At 45.2% G+C, this 14,456-nt stretch overlaps 1 protein-coding gene and 1 pseudogene across 1 annotated transcript; one reads left to right on the forward strand and one right to left on the reverse strand.

Annotated features, from left to right (window-relative positions):
* Positions 1–28: 28 nt before the first annotated feature.
* On the forward strand, positions 29–7,728 carry bzw1a (basic leucine zipper and W2 domains 1a). Its single transcript, XM_070855919.1, has 12 exons — positions 29–140; positions 1,876–1,949; positions 2,061–2,237; positions 2,593–2,687; positions 2,799–2,864; positions 3,445–3,580; positions 3,691–3,800; positions 3,908–4,078; positions 4,405–4,551; positions 5,193–5,331; positions 5,791–5,913; positions 6,999–7,728. The coding sequence occupies exons 2-12, from the start codon at positions 1,886–1,888 to the stop codon at positions 7,028–7,030; spliced, it is 1,260 nt and encodes a 419-aa protein (XP_070712020.1). The 5' UTR covers positions 29–140; positions 1,876–1,885; the 3' UTR covers positions 7,031–7,728.
* A 2,464-nt stretch (positions 7,729–10,192) lies between these two features.
* Positions 10,193–11,997, reverse strand: LOC139223914 (transcription factor 15-like; annotated as a pseudogene).
* Positions 11,998–14,456: the final 2,459 nt, after the last annotated feature.

Below are 14,456 nucleotides of genomic sequence, written 5' to 3' on the forward strand. Positions count from 1 at the left end.
CCCCTTTAAATTGCGCATGCGCGGCGGGCGGAGCTTGCGGAAGTCATAACGGGAAGGTCTTTTTGTTTGGGCCGCTGAGACACTCGTCACTTGGTTTCATTCCCCTGGTCAATAACCGTTTTTTATCTGCATTAATTTCGGTGAGTACCTGTATTTCCACCTCCCCACGCTCGCCTCGCACCTTCACCTCGTCGCGAGGACGTGAATATCTCGTGTTAGACGGCGCTAAGTTTTTTTTTTTTTTTTTTTTAAACCCGGGTATGTCGCCATCATGGAGGGCGAATTTTTTGGCTTTCTGGAGCTAGCTTAGCTTAAGCCTCATTAGCTCACATGCTTCAAGATCGTGTCGATGTTCAGTTTTTGCTGTGACACTTCGACAGGAAGGTGGTTTTTAGGTTAGATGAGCACATTATGGTGGTTTTTAGTGTGTTAGCAGCGACTGGGTAATGAAATAAACACGGTTTTACCAGCTAGCAGGCCCGGCTAATCAGTTCTGGCTCGGCGCATGGTGAGGCCCGGAGTTAGCTAATGCTAACCTATAATTAGCCAGCTGTAGCTTTGGAAAAAAACTAATTATATCCGAGCCCTTACTTGTTTTTTAACCCTTGTGACATGTACACACAATTAATTTTCTTCCAGGTTCACACTTCTGATGAAGGTTTATGATCTATTTTCCTGATTGATCAACTAAATAGCAGCCAGCAGCTCCATTGTGCCTCCTCTTATTGTCTTTTGTCTGCCTTTTCCTTCCTTTTGCTGTTGTGTGGGTGATTATTAAAGCTTTTTCTAATTACTTGGCACCAATGACACTTATTTTAATATTTCAACAGTACAGGTTTTAGATTAACCCCATTTTACATGAAACTGATCATGTCTTGTGTGTATAATTTGGTGATTAGAAGATTTTAATTGGCAATTCATTAAATAAAATGTGTCTGCCTTGTTGGGAAAACTAACTGGTGTTTAAAGGCTGGAGTTGTTCCAGCTGATGCCCAACAAATCCCATTTTAATTAAACTAAACCAACAATGTGTTAAGTCTCTCTCAACACCTTCCAACCTCTCAAACCTGTTTATGACGTTCAGCCACTCGCATGTTGGAAAATCTGATTTTATTATTCACAACTTTGTTTAACTTATTAGAAAAGGCCCAATAAAACAGGGCGCAGTAGATTTTAGTAACTCTACTGGACACAAATGGACTAAAGTGTGAAAAACAATATTTTATTGCTGCTTTTCATTTTCAGAAAAACAAACTACATCATTATTTCTTGGATGTGTATAAATATTAAGCTGAATAACTGCAGATTTAAGTTTTTTTTGTGTATGAAGGGACAACGTGCAGTTCATCGTGCAATCCTGTTTCACAAAATGAATAAAAAATAATAAAACAAATAGTATAAATATGATGATAAATGGTGCGTTTGTTGGGCTGTATAGTAATGTAAGTCCAATCTATATGAGCTGGGGTCAAAATAAACTGCTGGTCACGATCGTGGTTGTGAGGATCTGTCACTCAGAGCAACAATGGGGCCCTTTGTTGTGTTTCTCATAGTTTTTTTGCCAACAATGGTGCTCTGCAGACACTTTGAGTCAGTAGGATCAGTTCTTTGTTTGTTTCACAAGCCTCATCCTGTGGGAAACTGAAGGTACACGTTTATCTACAGGCTTTATACTTTTGCTGTCCAACTTGAGTTATATAAGAATAATTTACAGTGGTGCGCTCATGACTTTGACATGGCGCTCGCCCAAGTTACACCCAAACTCTGGCAATACAAAACTTAATGAAAGTGAACGTTGTGTACTCTTCTCTCCTGTGCTCAGGTGTCGTCCGCACACGTTGATTAAACATTAACTGTTTGTTTTATCCTTCCCAGGGTGTCTTTTATGAATAATCAAAAGCAGCAAAAGCCGACGCTAACAGGACAGCGTTTCAAAACGAGGAAAAGAGGTTTGTGTTGCTGCTTTGCATGTCTGAGCCATGCACAGATCTTGTCTCTTGGTTTTTATTCTCCCAAATCCAACATACGCATCTTATTATTATTTTTTTCCCCCCTCACAGATGAAAAGGAGAGATTTGACCCTACTCAGTTTCAAGAAAGTATCGTACAAGGCTTGAATCAAACTGGCACTGATTTGGAAGCGGTTGCGAAGTTCCTTGATGCCTCTGGCGCCAAGCTTGACTACCGCCGGTATGCAGAGACACTCTTTGACATCCTGGTGGCCGGTGGAATGCTGGGTAAGCTGCGCACAGAAACACGAAGCACTTGTACACGTGTTTCGCCCAAGTACAGGCGTGTTGGTTTGTGTCAAGAGGAGCAGACAGTTGTTTTTGTGAGGGGAAAGCATGCATTTTGAATTTTTCCTTGTGTGAGTGAGATTAACGTAAGGAATGGATTAATTCACCTGCAAACTCACGCATTTTACCACTTTTTGCTCATGTTTCGGTGTCTGACGTAGAAATGTTACAACTGTAGGTCATAAAAAGGCAAAATAAAACCCTTCGTATAAATGGGATGTAGACAGGAAGTAGATGAACCATGTTACTGAAGCTGTTTTGACCTAAATGGTTATTTTCATGTCTTCTCATGCAGCCCCAGGCGGGACTCTATCTGACGACATGACCCGCACCGAGTTCTGCCTCTTCACGGCACAAGAAGACCTGGAGACAATGCAAGCATATGCTCAGGTGGGACGCACGTCCAGCTACTGTTCCCACCAGTTTCTAAGCTCTTATATGATTAAAGAAACCTTCAGCAAGACATTTACACTGAATTAAGAGAGTGGCGTTTCCTCACAGGTTTTTAACAAGCTGATCAGGCGTTACAAGTACCTGGAGAAGGGATTCGAAGAGGAGATCAAGAAGGTGAGTCTCATTTTATTTATTTTTTTTAGCAGGTTTTTGAACAACAGAACCTTTGAATACTCTGACATCATTATTTTTTACTTGTTGTGCTGGTTTGACTTGTCTGTGACGTTTGTCAGCTCCTCCTAAACTTTATTGACAGCTTTACAAGTCTTACAGCAGGCGGTAAACAGTTGTGGCACCAATGATTACAGCTCAGAGGGACACTGTAAATTTATAGGTGTTATGTGACATGAGACACCACAGCTTGGCAGGCTCGGCATTGAGCCTTAAAGAATTATTTTTATTGCTAATGCTGCTACGAATACATGAGCTGCTTTTATAGAACACCAAAGTGATGAGTGTAATTATGTGAGAATATTCTCAAATGTCAGGGGATCGACTCATTTTCAGATTTAGGTGGAAAACCGACATTAAACGCGACCAAACTTTTAAACAGTTTAAGCAGCTGATTGTTCGCCAGCTGCAAGACAATGAAGCTAAAGTCACAGCTGCTTGTTTGTTCTGAAAAGGCTTCAATTCTCCTGCAATGAACACGAACAACAGACCTCTATGTGCGGTTCCCTCTGTCCTTTTGTAGTTGCTGCTGTTTCTGAAGGGGTTCACTGAGTCTGAGCGCAACAAACTGGCCATGCTGACCGGCATCCTGCTGGCCAACGGCAACATATCAGCCTCCATCCTGAACAGCCTCTTCAACGAGAACCTCGTCAAAGAGGGTGAGGAGGAATTCTGTGGAGAAGATGGGCTTTTAAGATGTTGATTCAACTTTCGGACTGTATTTAGTGAGAATCACACAAACTCATTGTGTTCTGTTGTTTCTCTTCAGGAGTATCTGCAGCCTTCGCTGTCAAGCTGTTCAAGTCATGGATCAATGAGAAGGACATCAACTCTGTTGCTGCTAGTCTCCGCAAAGTCGGCATGGACAACAGGCTGATGGTAAATAAACCGTTTTAATCTGAGTCGACTGGAAGAATCATCTAGTCCAGCCTGTATTTGGTGTTTATACATTTTATCTGTAAGCTGAACATATCTCTGCTCAACAGGAACTCTTTCCTGCCAACAAACGGAGCTGCGAGCATTTTTCTAAGTACTTCACCGACGCCGGGCTGAAGGAGCTGTCCGACTTCGCCCGCAACCAGCAATCCATCGGCGCCCGCAAGGAGCTGCAGAAGGAGCTCCAGGAGCAGATGGCCCGCGGCGACCCTCAGAAGGAGGTGAGGTTAACCACATCCTGTCTTTCTCTGAGGTCATGAAGCAAGGCTACAGCTTCTTGTCACCTACAAATACACCTGCAGCAGGGAGACTGGCAAATATCCTGCAAAAGGAAGGTGTGAACATCATCATCGGGTCGGGCAGTAACTGTCGATCACCACAATAACAATAGCGGCCACACAGTCGATCTAAAATGGTTTCAGTTTAACTATTAAAGTTTCCCTGATACAGACTTGATGTGTTTCATGGCTGATAAACATCAACCCAGCTGTTTTTTTTTTGTTTTTTTTTATTATTTAGTTTTAATGTTGTTCCCCTGTTTGTTCAGATTATCGCCTACACCCGCGAGGAGATGAAAAAGGCCAACCTCTCTGAGCAGGCCATGATCGGCATCATCTGGACCAGCGTGATGAGCTCCGTGGAGTGGAACAAGAAGGAAGAGCTGGTGACCGAACAAGCCATCAAACACTTGAAGGTATGCGGCTTAAACGCGTGTCCTGGAGGAAGTCTAAATAAAGCCCTGAGATCACCAGACGCAGTGAATCACCAGAGAAAGTTTGCTCATGTGTTTGTTCTTGAGGATTGCGCAATAAATTGTGAACCGTGTCACGGTGACTGCAGGCTCTGGCAAGTCTGAAAATGTTTTTGAGTTTAAGGCTTCCTAAAACACACAGCAGGAGAACAGCTCTGTTCTCTAATGACGTCTTCATGTGTTTACCTGCATGTAAAATGTCGTCTAGTTGACTTGTGTTGCTTCCTCTTGAGGGCCACACCTGCTCTTTCTGTCGTCGCTGAGTAAATCGGTGAATCTAGGAGGAACTACCGTCTCAAACGTGAGTTATTCAGGCTTGTTTTTTCATCCTGAAGTGCAGAGCTCATGCTGCACAAGTAGAACTTGTCCTGTTGACGTGGTGATCACAGAAGGTGTGAAAGTAGCAGGAGACGGGAACAAGAACAACACTCTGAGATGAGTGTGAGGACGGCCCCGGCTAGAGCGTAAAGCCACGATCAATAATGAGCTGCTACTACAAACTACTAGGAGTTGGCTCATTTCCATCTCTGGTCTAGAAAGGAGCCATTTTCTTTTCCTAACACAGCTTCACGTTGTCTCTGCAGCAATACAGCCTTCTGCTGAAAGCCTTCACCTCCCAGGGTCTGTCCGAGCTCAGCCTGCTGCTGAAGATCCAGGAGTACTGCTACGACAACATCCACTTCATGAAGGCCTTTCAGAAGATCGTGGTGCTCCTCTACAAAGGTCGGTGTCGCGCTCGGCCCACGTCGATGCCTGAACTGAGTGCAAAGCATCCACTGACGGCTTGTCTCGTTTTGTTTTAGGTTTATGAAAGTCCGTTCAGTTTTAACGCTGTGACGAGTGTGAGGTCATTTTTCAACATTTCTTGACCTAAAATGTCAAACCTCCTAATGCTTGGTGTCATTTTTTTAACAAACGCTTACAAGTCTGGCCTTTTACTCACAGCTTCAGCTTCTGATTGGTGTCCATAGTTCCCTGAAACACCTTAATGACTGGCTAAGAAGCTGTTTTAGAGCAAATCTGCGTATTAAAGCCTGAGAGCTTCGAGCAGAAACGTCCCACCAAGCATCAGTTAACTGTTTTTCTTCAAGTGATCCTTTACAAAGACAGATTTCAGGCACTTTGTGATGCTTTTTAATGGGCGTGCAGGAGGACTGACCGTGTCCCTGTTTCTTCTCACAGCGGATGTATTGAGCGAAGAGGCCATACTGAAGTGGTACACTGAAACCCACCTTGCCAAGGGGAAGAGCGTTTTCCTCGAGCAGATGAAAAAATTCGTTGAGTGGCTGAAGAACGCTGAGGAAGGTAAAAGAAAAAACCCTGAGGCAGATTTTTGTGACTTGTCGGAGCAGGAAAGGATGTGTTCATCATCATCAATAATAATAATATTATAATAATAATTCCTCTTGTGTGCCAGTGAAGCAGCTCAGACCATAAAATACAGCATTTGTTAGTTAGACCTGCGTTTAAAAGCCAAGATGGCTTCCTTTTTTCTCCACGATTCAAAATAAGATGAAGGGCTGTAACGGCCATCTGAAAAGCTTTAGCTGATGCATTTCTGGATATTTAACTTATAAGAAATCAACAATTAATCAGTTATCTGTAGTTTTCTGTTCAGTGAGATGAAGATGCTGATACATCTGGTAGGCCTTAATGTCTGAAATAAAGAACATTTCCAGAATAAGGGTTAGGGTTAGTGGCCACTTTATTAGGAACATAGTTTTATGGTTGTTGTTGCCTAATAAAGTGGACACAGTGTGTGTTGTGATTAATTAGAGTCGATCACAACGATCGAGGTGCTTTTTGGAGGAAGAACCTGTGATGCAAAGATGATTTTTGTCTAAATGATGAAACACGAATGCTGCTGAACGTGTTCAAGGCCTCAAACGGCCTGAGGCAGATCTGCCTTTTAGAGACGGTTATCTGGAGCCTGGAGTCAGTGTGGTGCTGATAATCAATATCTTTTAATGCCTCTTTTTAAGTTCCTGTGGAAGCTGAAGGTAGAGCGGAGACAGTCGGGAACCATTTCAGCTAGTTCATGAAGAGTTTAGTAGATTTTCTAAATAAACGATGTGAGGATGTTTTTAGATTTAGGAGTTTGTCGACTTATTGTTTCAGCTTTAAAGTCTAATAATGGTTTGATTTACTTTTCAAGCCGAGTTGTTAAAGAATATTTTGGTTTCTGCTCTTTAAAATGTGACGATCTGTTATTTCCCTGTTAAATATCTCTGTAAAGTTTAATGGAACAAAGTATTTTAGAGTAGTTTATCTTTTAATCTGCAGCTTTAGACTTGATTATCCAGACAGGGGAGAATATTTTGCATTGAACCCAGATTTAAATGTATTGATCACTTTGACCATCTAATCGTCGCTCTCTGTTCTCTCCGCAGAGTCCGAATCGGACGAAGAGGAAACGGACTAAAACCTCCACCGCCAGATGAGCTTTCTTTTTCTTTTTTCCTTTTTTTTTTTTAATTAAACAAAAACAAACCAGTAGCAGCAGGAGCAGTAAAACGTCTTTCCCTTCTCTCTCTTCTACCTCCTGTTACTTCTGTCCCCAAACAAACCCCTGAAACACTTAAACGTTGCTCTAACTAAACAAAAAGGGCTCAGTCCTAATTGGTAACACGTGAAGGTATTGCAGAAAACGATGACTACGCCCCTCTTTTCTTTATTTTTTTTTTTTGGTATTTTTGTTGTAACGCCTTCTGTAATCTGGGTACAAACATTCCATGTGATCTCGATGGCCGCTGCGTGTTTGAATCTGAACCAGGATCTGTTTAGAGTTCGCGTTTTTGCCATGCGACGACAAGGCCGACGAAAACATAGATGCGATTTTGCCAAAGTTTTTTTTTTTTTTTTTTTCCCCCTCTTTTATTTGCCCTTCCACGTTTTTCTTATTTCGCCCAGCTCATGTGTTGGCTCCTGTTAAACTTGGCCTTCTCTCTTGACTTTTGGGTAAACCTGTACCGCGTGTCGAGGTCGCTCTGGTCAGTCCGCCAGAAGACACGCCCCCTGTAAGATGCCTCGCCAGCTAACTGATTATTATTGGTTTCTACTTTCTTTAATCTGATATAAACCGATTGACTTTTTTATGAAATAAAGATTATTGAAATGCTTCGACTGTGTTCGACGGCTTTTTGTTGACCCTGTTGTGTCTCAGTAGGAATAGTTGTGCTATAATAGAAGTCAAATATGACTTCAATCAACATTTCTAATAACGTTTGAGCTAATATCTACATTTGGACCCATTTTTAGTGTCTTTCTTTATGGTCTAACTTCATTTTTTTCCTTTTTAATGGTAGCTGCTGTCTTCCAGAGAAACCTTGGTGAAGCCAGAATGTGCTTCAGATCTTTTTAGCATTTGAACAAACCTACGGACCCTTTTGCTTCCCTGCTTGTTTAATCAGGTGCCAGTGTTGAATGAACCTGTAATCCTCAAACCTCGTGCTCTGCTGTTGCTCATTTGTGATGCTGTTGAACTTGAAACTGCATCCTAACGATGAATTCTGTGATTTATAACCGCTCTACTTCCAAAGTTAGGAATATTCTTAAGTCCCTTCTTTAAAATGCCTTAATTTCAACATAATCTGTTTCTTCCACATAATCGCTCGTGTAAAGTAGAAAGATTTTAATGTTTGAAATGAAACGATCCTGTTGTCACACTTGTGCTGAGAGGGACAGAAATAAAAAGGGTCTGATCCTTTATTGTGGAAATTAGGAAGCCTTAAACGATCCTGATCAAAATATACAATCAAAGTTAAATAAAGTGACAAGTTCAGTAGAGTTTATAGTAAAAAAGCCTTGAAAGTTCATGAAAAGTGCTTTAATGTTACTTTTAAAACGCCGTCTGAGCCCCTTAAGCTACAAATGCACGTTTGAAGAAAGAAGCCGTGAGATTTTATTTCTCATTTTGACTTTTATTGTACAAAAATACATTTTTCTTCAAGCAGCTTCTCAGTATTTGCGATGTGCAAAGGACACATTTGTCAGGCATTCAAGTACGTCTCTCCACGGTCGTGTTACACATTCGGTTTAGAGGTAGGCCGTCATATTGAAAACACAGGCTTTGAGGTAGTGTGCAACATTTCCCAGTCGTGGTTTTCATCCGTTTGTACCGAGGGTTCAGCTTGATGGCAGGATTACGTTTTAGATTCTCCAAATTTGTGCAAAAGGCAGCTGATGCGCGTTCCTTTTTCAGGGTTTATCCCACAAAACGTCCCGCTTCTGTGTCTTTAAAGTGATACAGAGTTTGTGCAACAATGCAAAAGTAAACATTTCACCACACTGCAAAAATAGTTCTCCTAACATGTCATGGTGAGTTCAGGCAAACAGCTAAGATGGACTTTGCAGATTGTTCCTGAGCTTTGAGGCTAAGCAGCACAGGTTGAAATCCCCAGCCCCCCCCCAAACAAAAAAAATCTCTCCGGCTCAGATTTACGTCATCAAAACCTGAACAAATGACCCACAAACGTCTACAACAACAAAAATCCTTCCTGTTTTTTTAGTATAATCCTCAATCTGAGATTAACTGACATGTCAAACAGGCCTTTTTCATGTCTAGTGGAAGATATTCTGCAGGTTTTAGAGCCATAAAGATGGAGGAGAGCAGATTAAATGTGTCTCTGCTTTGGCTCAGCCAGCCTTTCAGTGGATTTTCACATGTTTGCAGCTGTAGGAGTCGTATCTGGTGGCCTCGGCGGGGGCAACGACTTCAATTAGGATCATCTCCCTGATTTCTTTTTTTTCCTTTTAGGCAGCACAGAAATCCCCAAATGTTGGAGCGAACTCTTCGATGCTTTGGGGATTCGATCCAAGCTGATGAGGAGGAGATCAGAGGGCTGAAGCAGGTTCTGCTCTCTTTGCTCTCTCCCGATCAGAGCAGCAGCCTTTGTTCGGCCGGGTTCCCCTTCTCCCACGGGTTTATATCTGTGGCAGCTGCACGTTTAGAGCTCCTAAACTTTAGCTTTATGCTGAAGAAGTCCGATAATGGATCTCTCTTTAGTCTGTGGTGACAGTGTGAGCCTTCATCATGCTTCAGTTTGCATAATGCATCCCAAAGCTCGCTCATCGGATCAGTCTCCGGTCTTGAGATCCTCTCCCTCTGAAGGGAAACCCGGATCCTCATTCTCGAAGGTGATCCGTGGAAAGGAGGCCTCTCTAGCCTGAGAAAACTCTGGCTTTGGGCTCCACACACCTCTCTCAGCTCACCCCTAGAGGTGAGGCGCCCCCCGGCATAATGGCGATATTTTGCCACCGCTGAACTGACAGCAACCGCTGCAGAAGCTGCTCTTTAGTTTCCTGCATGTGACTGCAGGCGGCAAGGCTTTTTTATTTTTTATGTTTTTAGGAGTAAGGCTTTTTTTTAGGAGTTGGACGAGGGGAGGAAGGGGAGGAGGGGGTGTAGTTTGTACTATTCGTGGGACCAAAATAGCCCCCCCCAGTCAGGTGCAACTTAACACATGGGCTCAGGTTACAGCTCAACCAAAACACAGAAGGTCCAGAAGCACACGGACGTGAGCAGAAAGTGCTTTTCAGTGTCGACTCCGTCTTTTGTTTTCTCGTCTAATCCAAAAATAAATCAGTTTTTATAAATAAATGTACAACAGGTGTGTTTTCACGCCACGTGTAAACAACATGGAGGTGTTTACTCCCCCGTCTGTCTGTCTGTCTGTCTGTCTGTCTGTCTGTCTGTCTGTCTGTCCGCTCGGCGTCACACAGCAGCTGAGTGCTTCCCTCCGTCTCTGAGCTGTGGAGGCAAACAAACGGTCATTTTTACCACAAACACGGTTCAGTGAAGGCACCATGACATGATCCTTTTGCTGATCTCAGTTCAGTGAGCTGTTGGTTTTTATAGCATCTTTACATGAAATCTGTTAAGTTTGGCCATAATTTATTGTTTGTTGACTTCTAGAAGCCCAACTTTGTTAAATGAGCCTAAAAATCACATGTAATTGAAGAAAAGGGCTTTTAATTCATCTGAACACTCACGATATTCCACCTCATCCCACTACCTACTTTAGATTTTTATATTTTCTCTCTTTAAGAGATGAATATTGGTGAAAATACACTCCAACATAGTGACATAATGCTGCTGATCTAATTATAAAGTGTGAGTGTCAAACCACTGACTGTAAACACCTCTGATCCACCACTGCACCTGGATTTAACATCAAAAATCATCTCTATTGTTGAATATTAACAATATCCACACGTATCCATCACTAAAGATGCTTTTAATCCATTTCAGAACCTGTTTTTTTTTCACCTACAGCTCCCAAATCTCAAATTCTAATCCCTTTCTATCTGTTTAGAATAAACTAACCTCTAAATCCTCGTTGGATAAAACCACCTGCTCCCCTTTAACAAACCACATCAAAGTGCCCAAACAGCTTTCAGTCTTATTTTAAGCCCTCAAAGGCAGCAGCGCGTGTTTTCTTTGTGTGTCGTCAATCACTGCAGAAACAGGTGTTTCCTCTGGTCAGCACACAAAGTGTCTGAGCCGTGGAGCTCAGCACCTGAACGCACCTCCACTGTGGGAGGATGCTGCGTGCTCAGGTGGCCTCACCTGCTCTACCTGTGTGACCCAGAGAGAAGCAGCGCTCCTGATCTGTGCGTGTCGTCCTGCAACTCACCAGCTTCCTCTGGTTGCTGAGGCAGAAAGTGCAGATGGGCCGCAGGGAGGCCGCGCTGAGCGCCGCGGGGCCGTGCAGGATGCTCTGGTAGCGGAGGCAGGGCTGTCCGTCCCGGCAGTCCTCCCCCAGCAGCAGCACGTTGGCCAGGTGGGAGATGTAGCTGGAGGCCAGGCGCAGCGTCTCTATCTTGGAGAGCTTCCTGTCGGCGGGCTCGGTGGGGATGAGCGTGCGGAGCGCCGTGAAGGCCGTGTTCACGCTGTGCGTCCGGTCCCGCTCCCGCGCGTTGGCCGCTTGTCTCTGCTGGCTGACTCCGGGGAGCCGCGCGTCTCCGCCGCCTCCGCTGCTGCTGCGCCTCCGCCGTCTCCTCCGCCTCGGCGCGTCGGCCCGGGAGCCGCGTCCGGCCGCCGCCCCCTCCCCGCCCTCCTCCTCTTCCTCCCCCGGGTCCCTGCGGGGGCTGCAGCCGCCGGTGGACTTCCCGTCGGAGCTGTCGCTGCCGCTGTCCAGCTCGTCCAGGTCGGACGCGAAGCCGTCGGGCTGCGCCGTGCGCTCGCTGCGGTGCGCGGTGGACTTCATCCTGGCTCTGCTCTGCTCTGCTCTGGTCTGACTGGAGCTGCTGGGGCCGTGAGGGCGGGCGGCGGCTGCACATCACTTTATCCTGAGGGTGAAAATAGCACCGGGGGGTCGAGCAGCTGCCGCCGATCCGGTGACCGAGGGGGTTTGCGCCGTCCGGCCCCCCGGCGGTTCGGCATACCATTTCTAATGAATGACGGCTGCTTTCTGGGTCGCCAGCCCGCCGCGGAGAAGGGAAGACAGGTGGAGCGTAAAGAGAGGGGAGGGGGCACCTGTTGTGGTCTGGAGGACAGACCCTCAGGTTTAAATTAGGCTCCACCGATATGGGCCTGCCTTCAAGGCCAATTTCACACCTAAAACACTGATATTCTGGCCGATATCCAGTGTTTAAAACCCAACAAGCAATATGTTTACATGCTGAGGCCGCTCAGGTTCAGCACCTCTGGCTGCTCCACTGGTATTTACTCCAGAAATTAGATTAGATATCATCATATAGAGAGAGATAGAGCTGCAGTTTGAATAGAAAAGTGCACAAAACTGATCTTTTACTCACTTTGATTAGTGCAAACATGTAAAAGAACCCCCCCTGACGGCTCTGAGTTATGCCCCCATCACTCAAAGTGTTCACACTGCGGTCAGAATCATTAATTTGCACTAAACTTGTAGTGAAGTTGAACATAGGTAAAGCAGACGATGCTTTAAGGTGGAGGTGTGACGTCTGCAGAGCCTCAGAGGAGCTGCTGCTGCTCCACGTGACCCTCGGGGGGGAAACACAAACTTTAATCTGAGCTTTAAGCAACAAATTCGGCCCCGTTAAAAGCCTGCGGTGGCCTGATTGGACACATCTCTGCCCGTCACAGCAGCTCCAGCTGGGCTAAAGGAGATTACTCCTGCTGCACCACATCTCAGAGGACATTCAGATTAATGACACAGAACACAATGAACTGATACATGATGGTTTATTATCACAGGATAAGAAACACAGCTTCACCTGCTGCAGCACTGAGGTGATAGACTCTCATTATATTGACTCTTCTGCACCAGGAGCTCTTCTGCTTTTGGTGCTTTAGCTTTATTTGTCTGTTGTTTTGAAGGCAGCTCTTGTATTTCTCCTCTGTGCTGCGTTCACTGAACCACTTTCTTCCTCCTCAGTTTGCAGCTAAATGGAAAAGCTGAAGTTCTGAAAGCAGGAAGCTGAAGCTGAAGTGACAGAAACCCAAATGAAAGCATCATTTTCCCTCCTGACGTCACACACACACACACACACACGCAGGAGGTTTCCACTAACTAGTGTGTGCATGTTTGTGTGTGTCCTTCCCCCTGGCGTCCAGGGTGGAGGATAACCTTGCCGCCTTGGCGGGCGGCTCTGAGCCTCCATTGAGTGAACAGCCCAGGTGGACCCACCAGTCAGTGCCCACCAGGATGGACACACACTCTCACACACACTCCCCCTCCTCCACCTTGCCCAGTGCCATCTTTGGGACTGGATATAAATATCTGGGAACGGACGATGCCTTGTGTGTGTGTGTGTTGCTGTGAGAGCTCGGAGCAACCTTGGCGTCCGCTTGGTTCCACTCAGATCTCGTCTGGAGCCTGAAATCCACGAGGAGATCATTTAAATTTCCGCTCAACAACAAACCATCATGGTTGAGCTGTGGATTTCATCAGCACTTCACACACTGACGTTGCTGCCGCTGCCACCAGAGGGCACTGACCCCCCAGGCATCACTGCTGGAACGTTTCACTGAGATTTCTTATGGTAGGTTTCCAGTTTGTAGGGTTTTTTTTCCCAGTTATGTGCTAATTTCTTGAGGTCAAAGGTCGCCCTCCTGCAGGTTTGAGCTTGCAGCAGCAGAAAGATTTACAGATCCAGCAGATTTATCTCCTGAATTTAGGGGAAAAGATCATTTCCCTAACATTCACACACCTGAATAAATGATGTTTAAGCACGCGGCCCCAGAGTCACACAGGGATTAGAGTGGCGGCAACAAATATCAACAGAGGGCCCAGCTTGTTGCTCCTGCCGCGGTCCTAACAAACCGAGCAGCCTCGTCCTAATCAGATGTACAAAGTCAACAGGCTGTGCAGCGATGGGCCGTGCAGAGGCAGGAGTCAGGGGCAGGCCGGCAGAGAGGAAGCCTAATTGGTGCGGAGCTAATGCGGCCTCATTAATCTTTTAATCCTCATTTCCTCGCCGCCCCCCCCCGGCCCCGACCCCGCCGGCCCTGAACTTGTCTGGCCCCTGCAGCAAAGTCAAATGCCTCTCTGCTGCTGCCCACTCTGCAAAGATCATCAGCAAAGTAAAAACAACAACGCAGAAACATTTAGTGTCTTCTTTTATTCCCTCTGTGCTTTCAGGTGATGCTGACACATCCTCTGGCGGCCATGTTGGAGGTCCTCAGTTCTGTGGGCAGCAGTCAGCAAGGGATTGTGGGTAGAAGGAGACCATGTGTAGACACTGAAGGTGAGCTACCACAGTATGTCTGATCCTGGGAGGAATGTGCTGCTGTTTACTCTGCACTGTTCGCTAATACAACTATGAGGAAGTCTATCTCTATTTTGTTAGTTTAAACTCTTAACTATTGTACTTTTTACTCCACTACTTTATTTTTTTATTTGACTTTTGTGGTTGCTGAGCAGATT

The sequence above is a fragment of the Pempheris klunzingeri genome, chromosome 24 (assembly GCF_042242105.1).
Source record: "Pempheris klunzingeri isolate RE-2024b chromosome 24, fPemKlu1.hap1, whole genome shotgun sequence".
Classification (NCBI taxonomy): Eukaryota; Metazoa; Chordata; class Actinopteri; order Acropomatiformes; family Pempheridae; genus Pempheris; species Pempheris klunzingeri.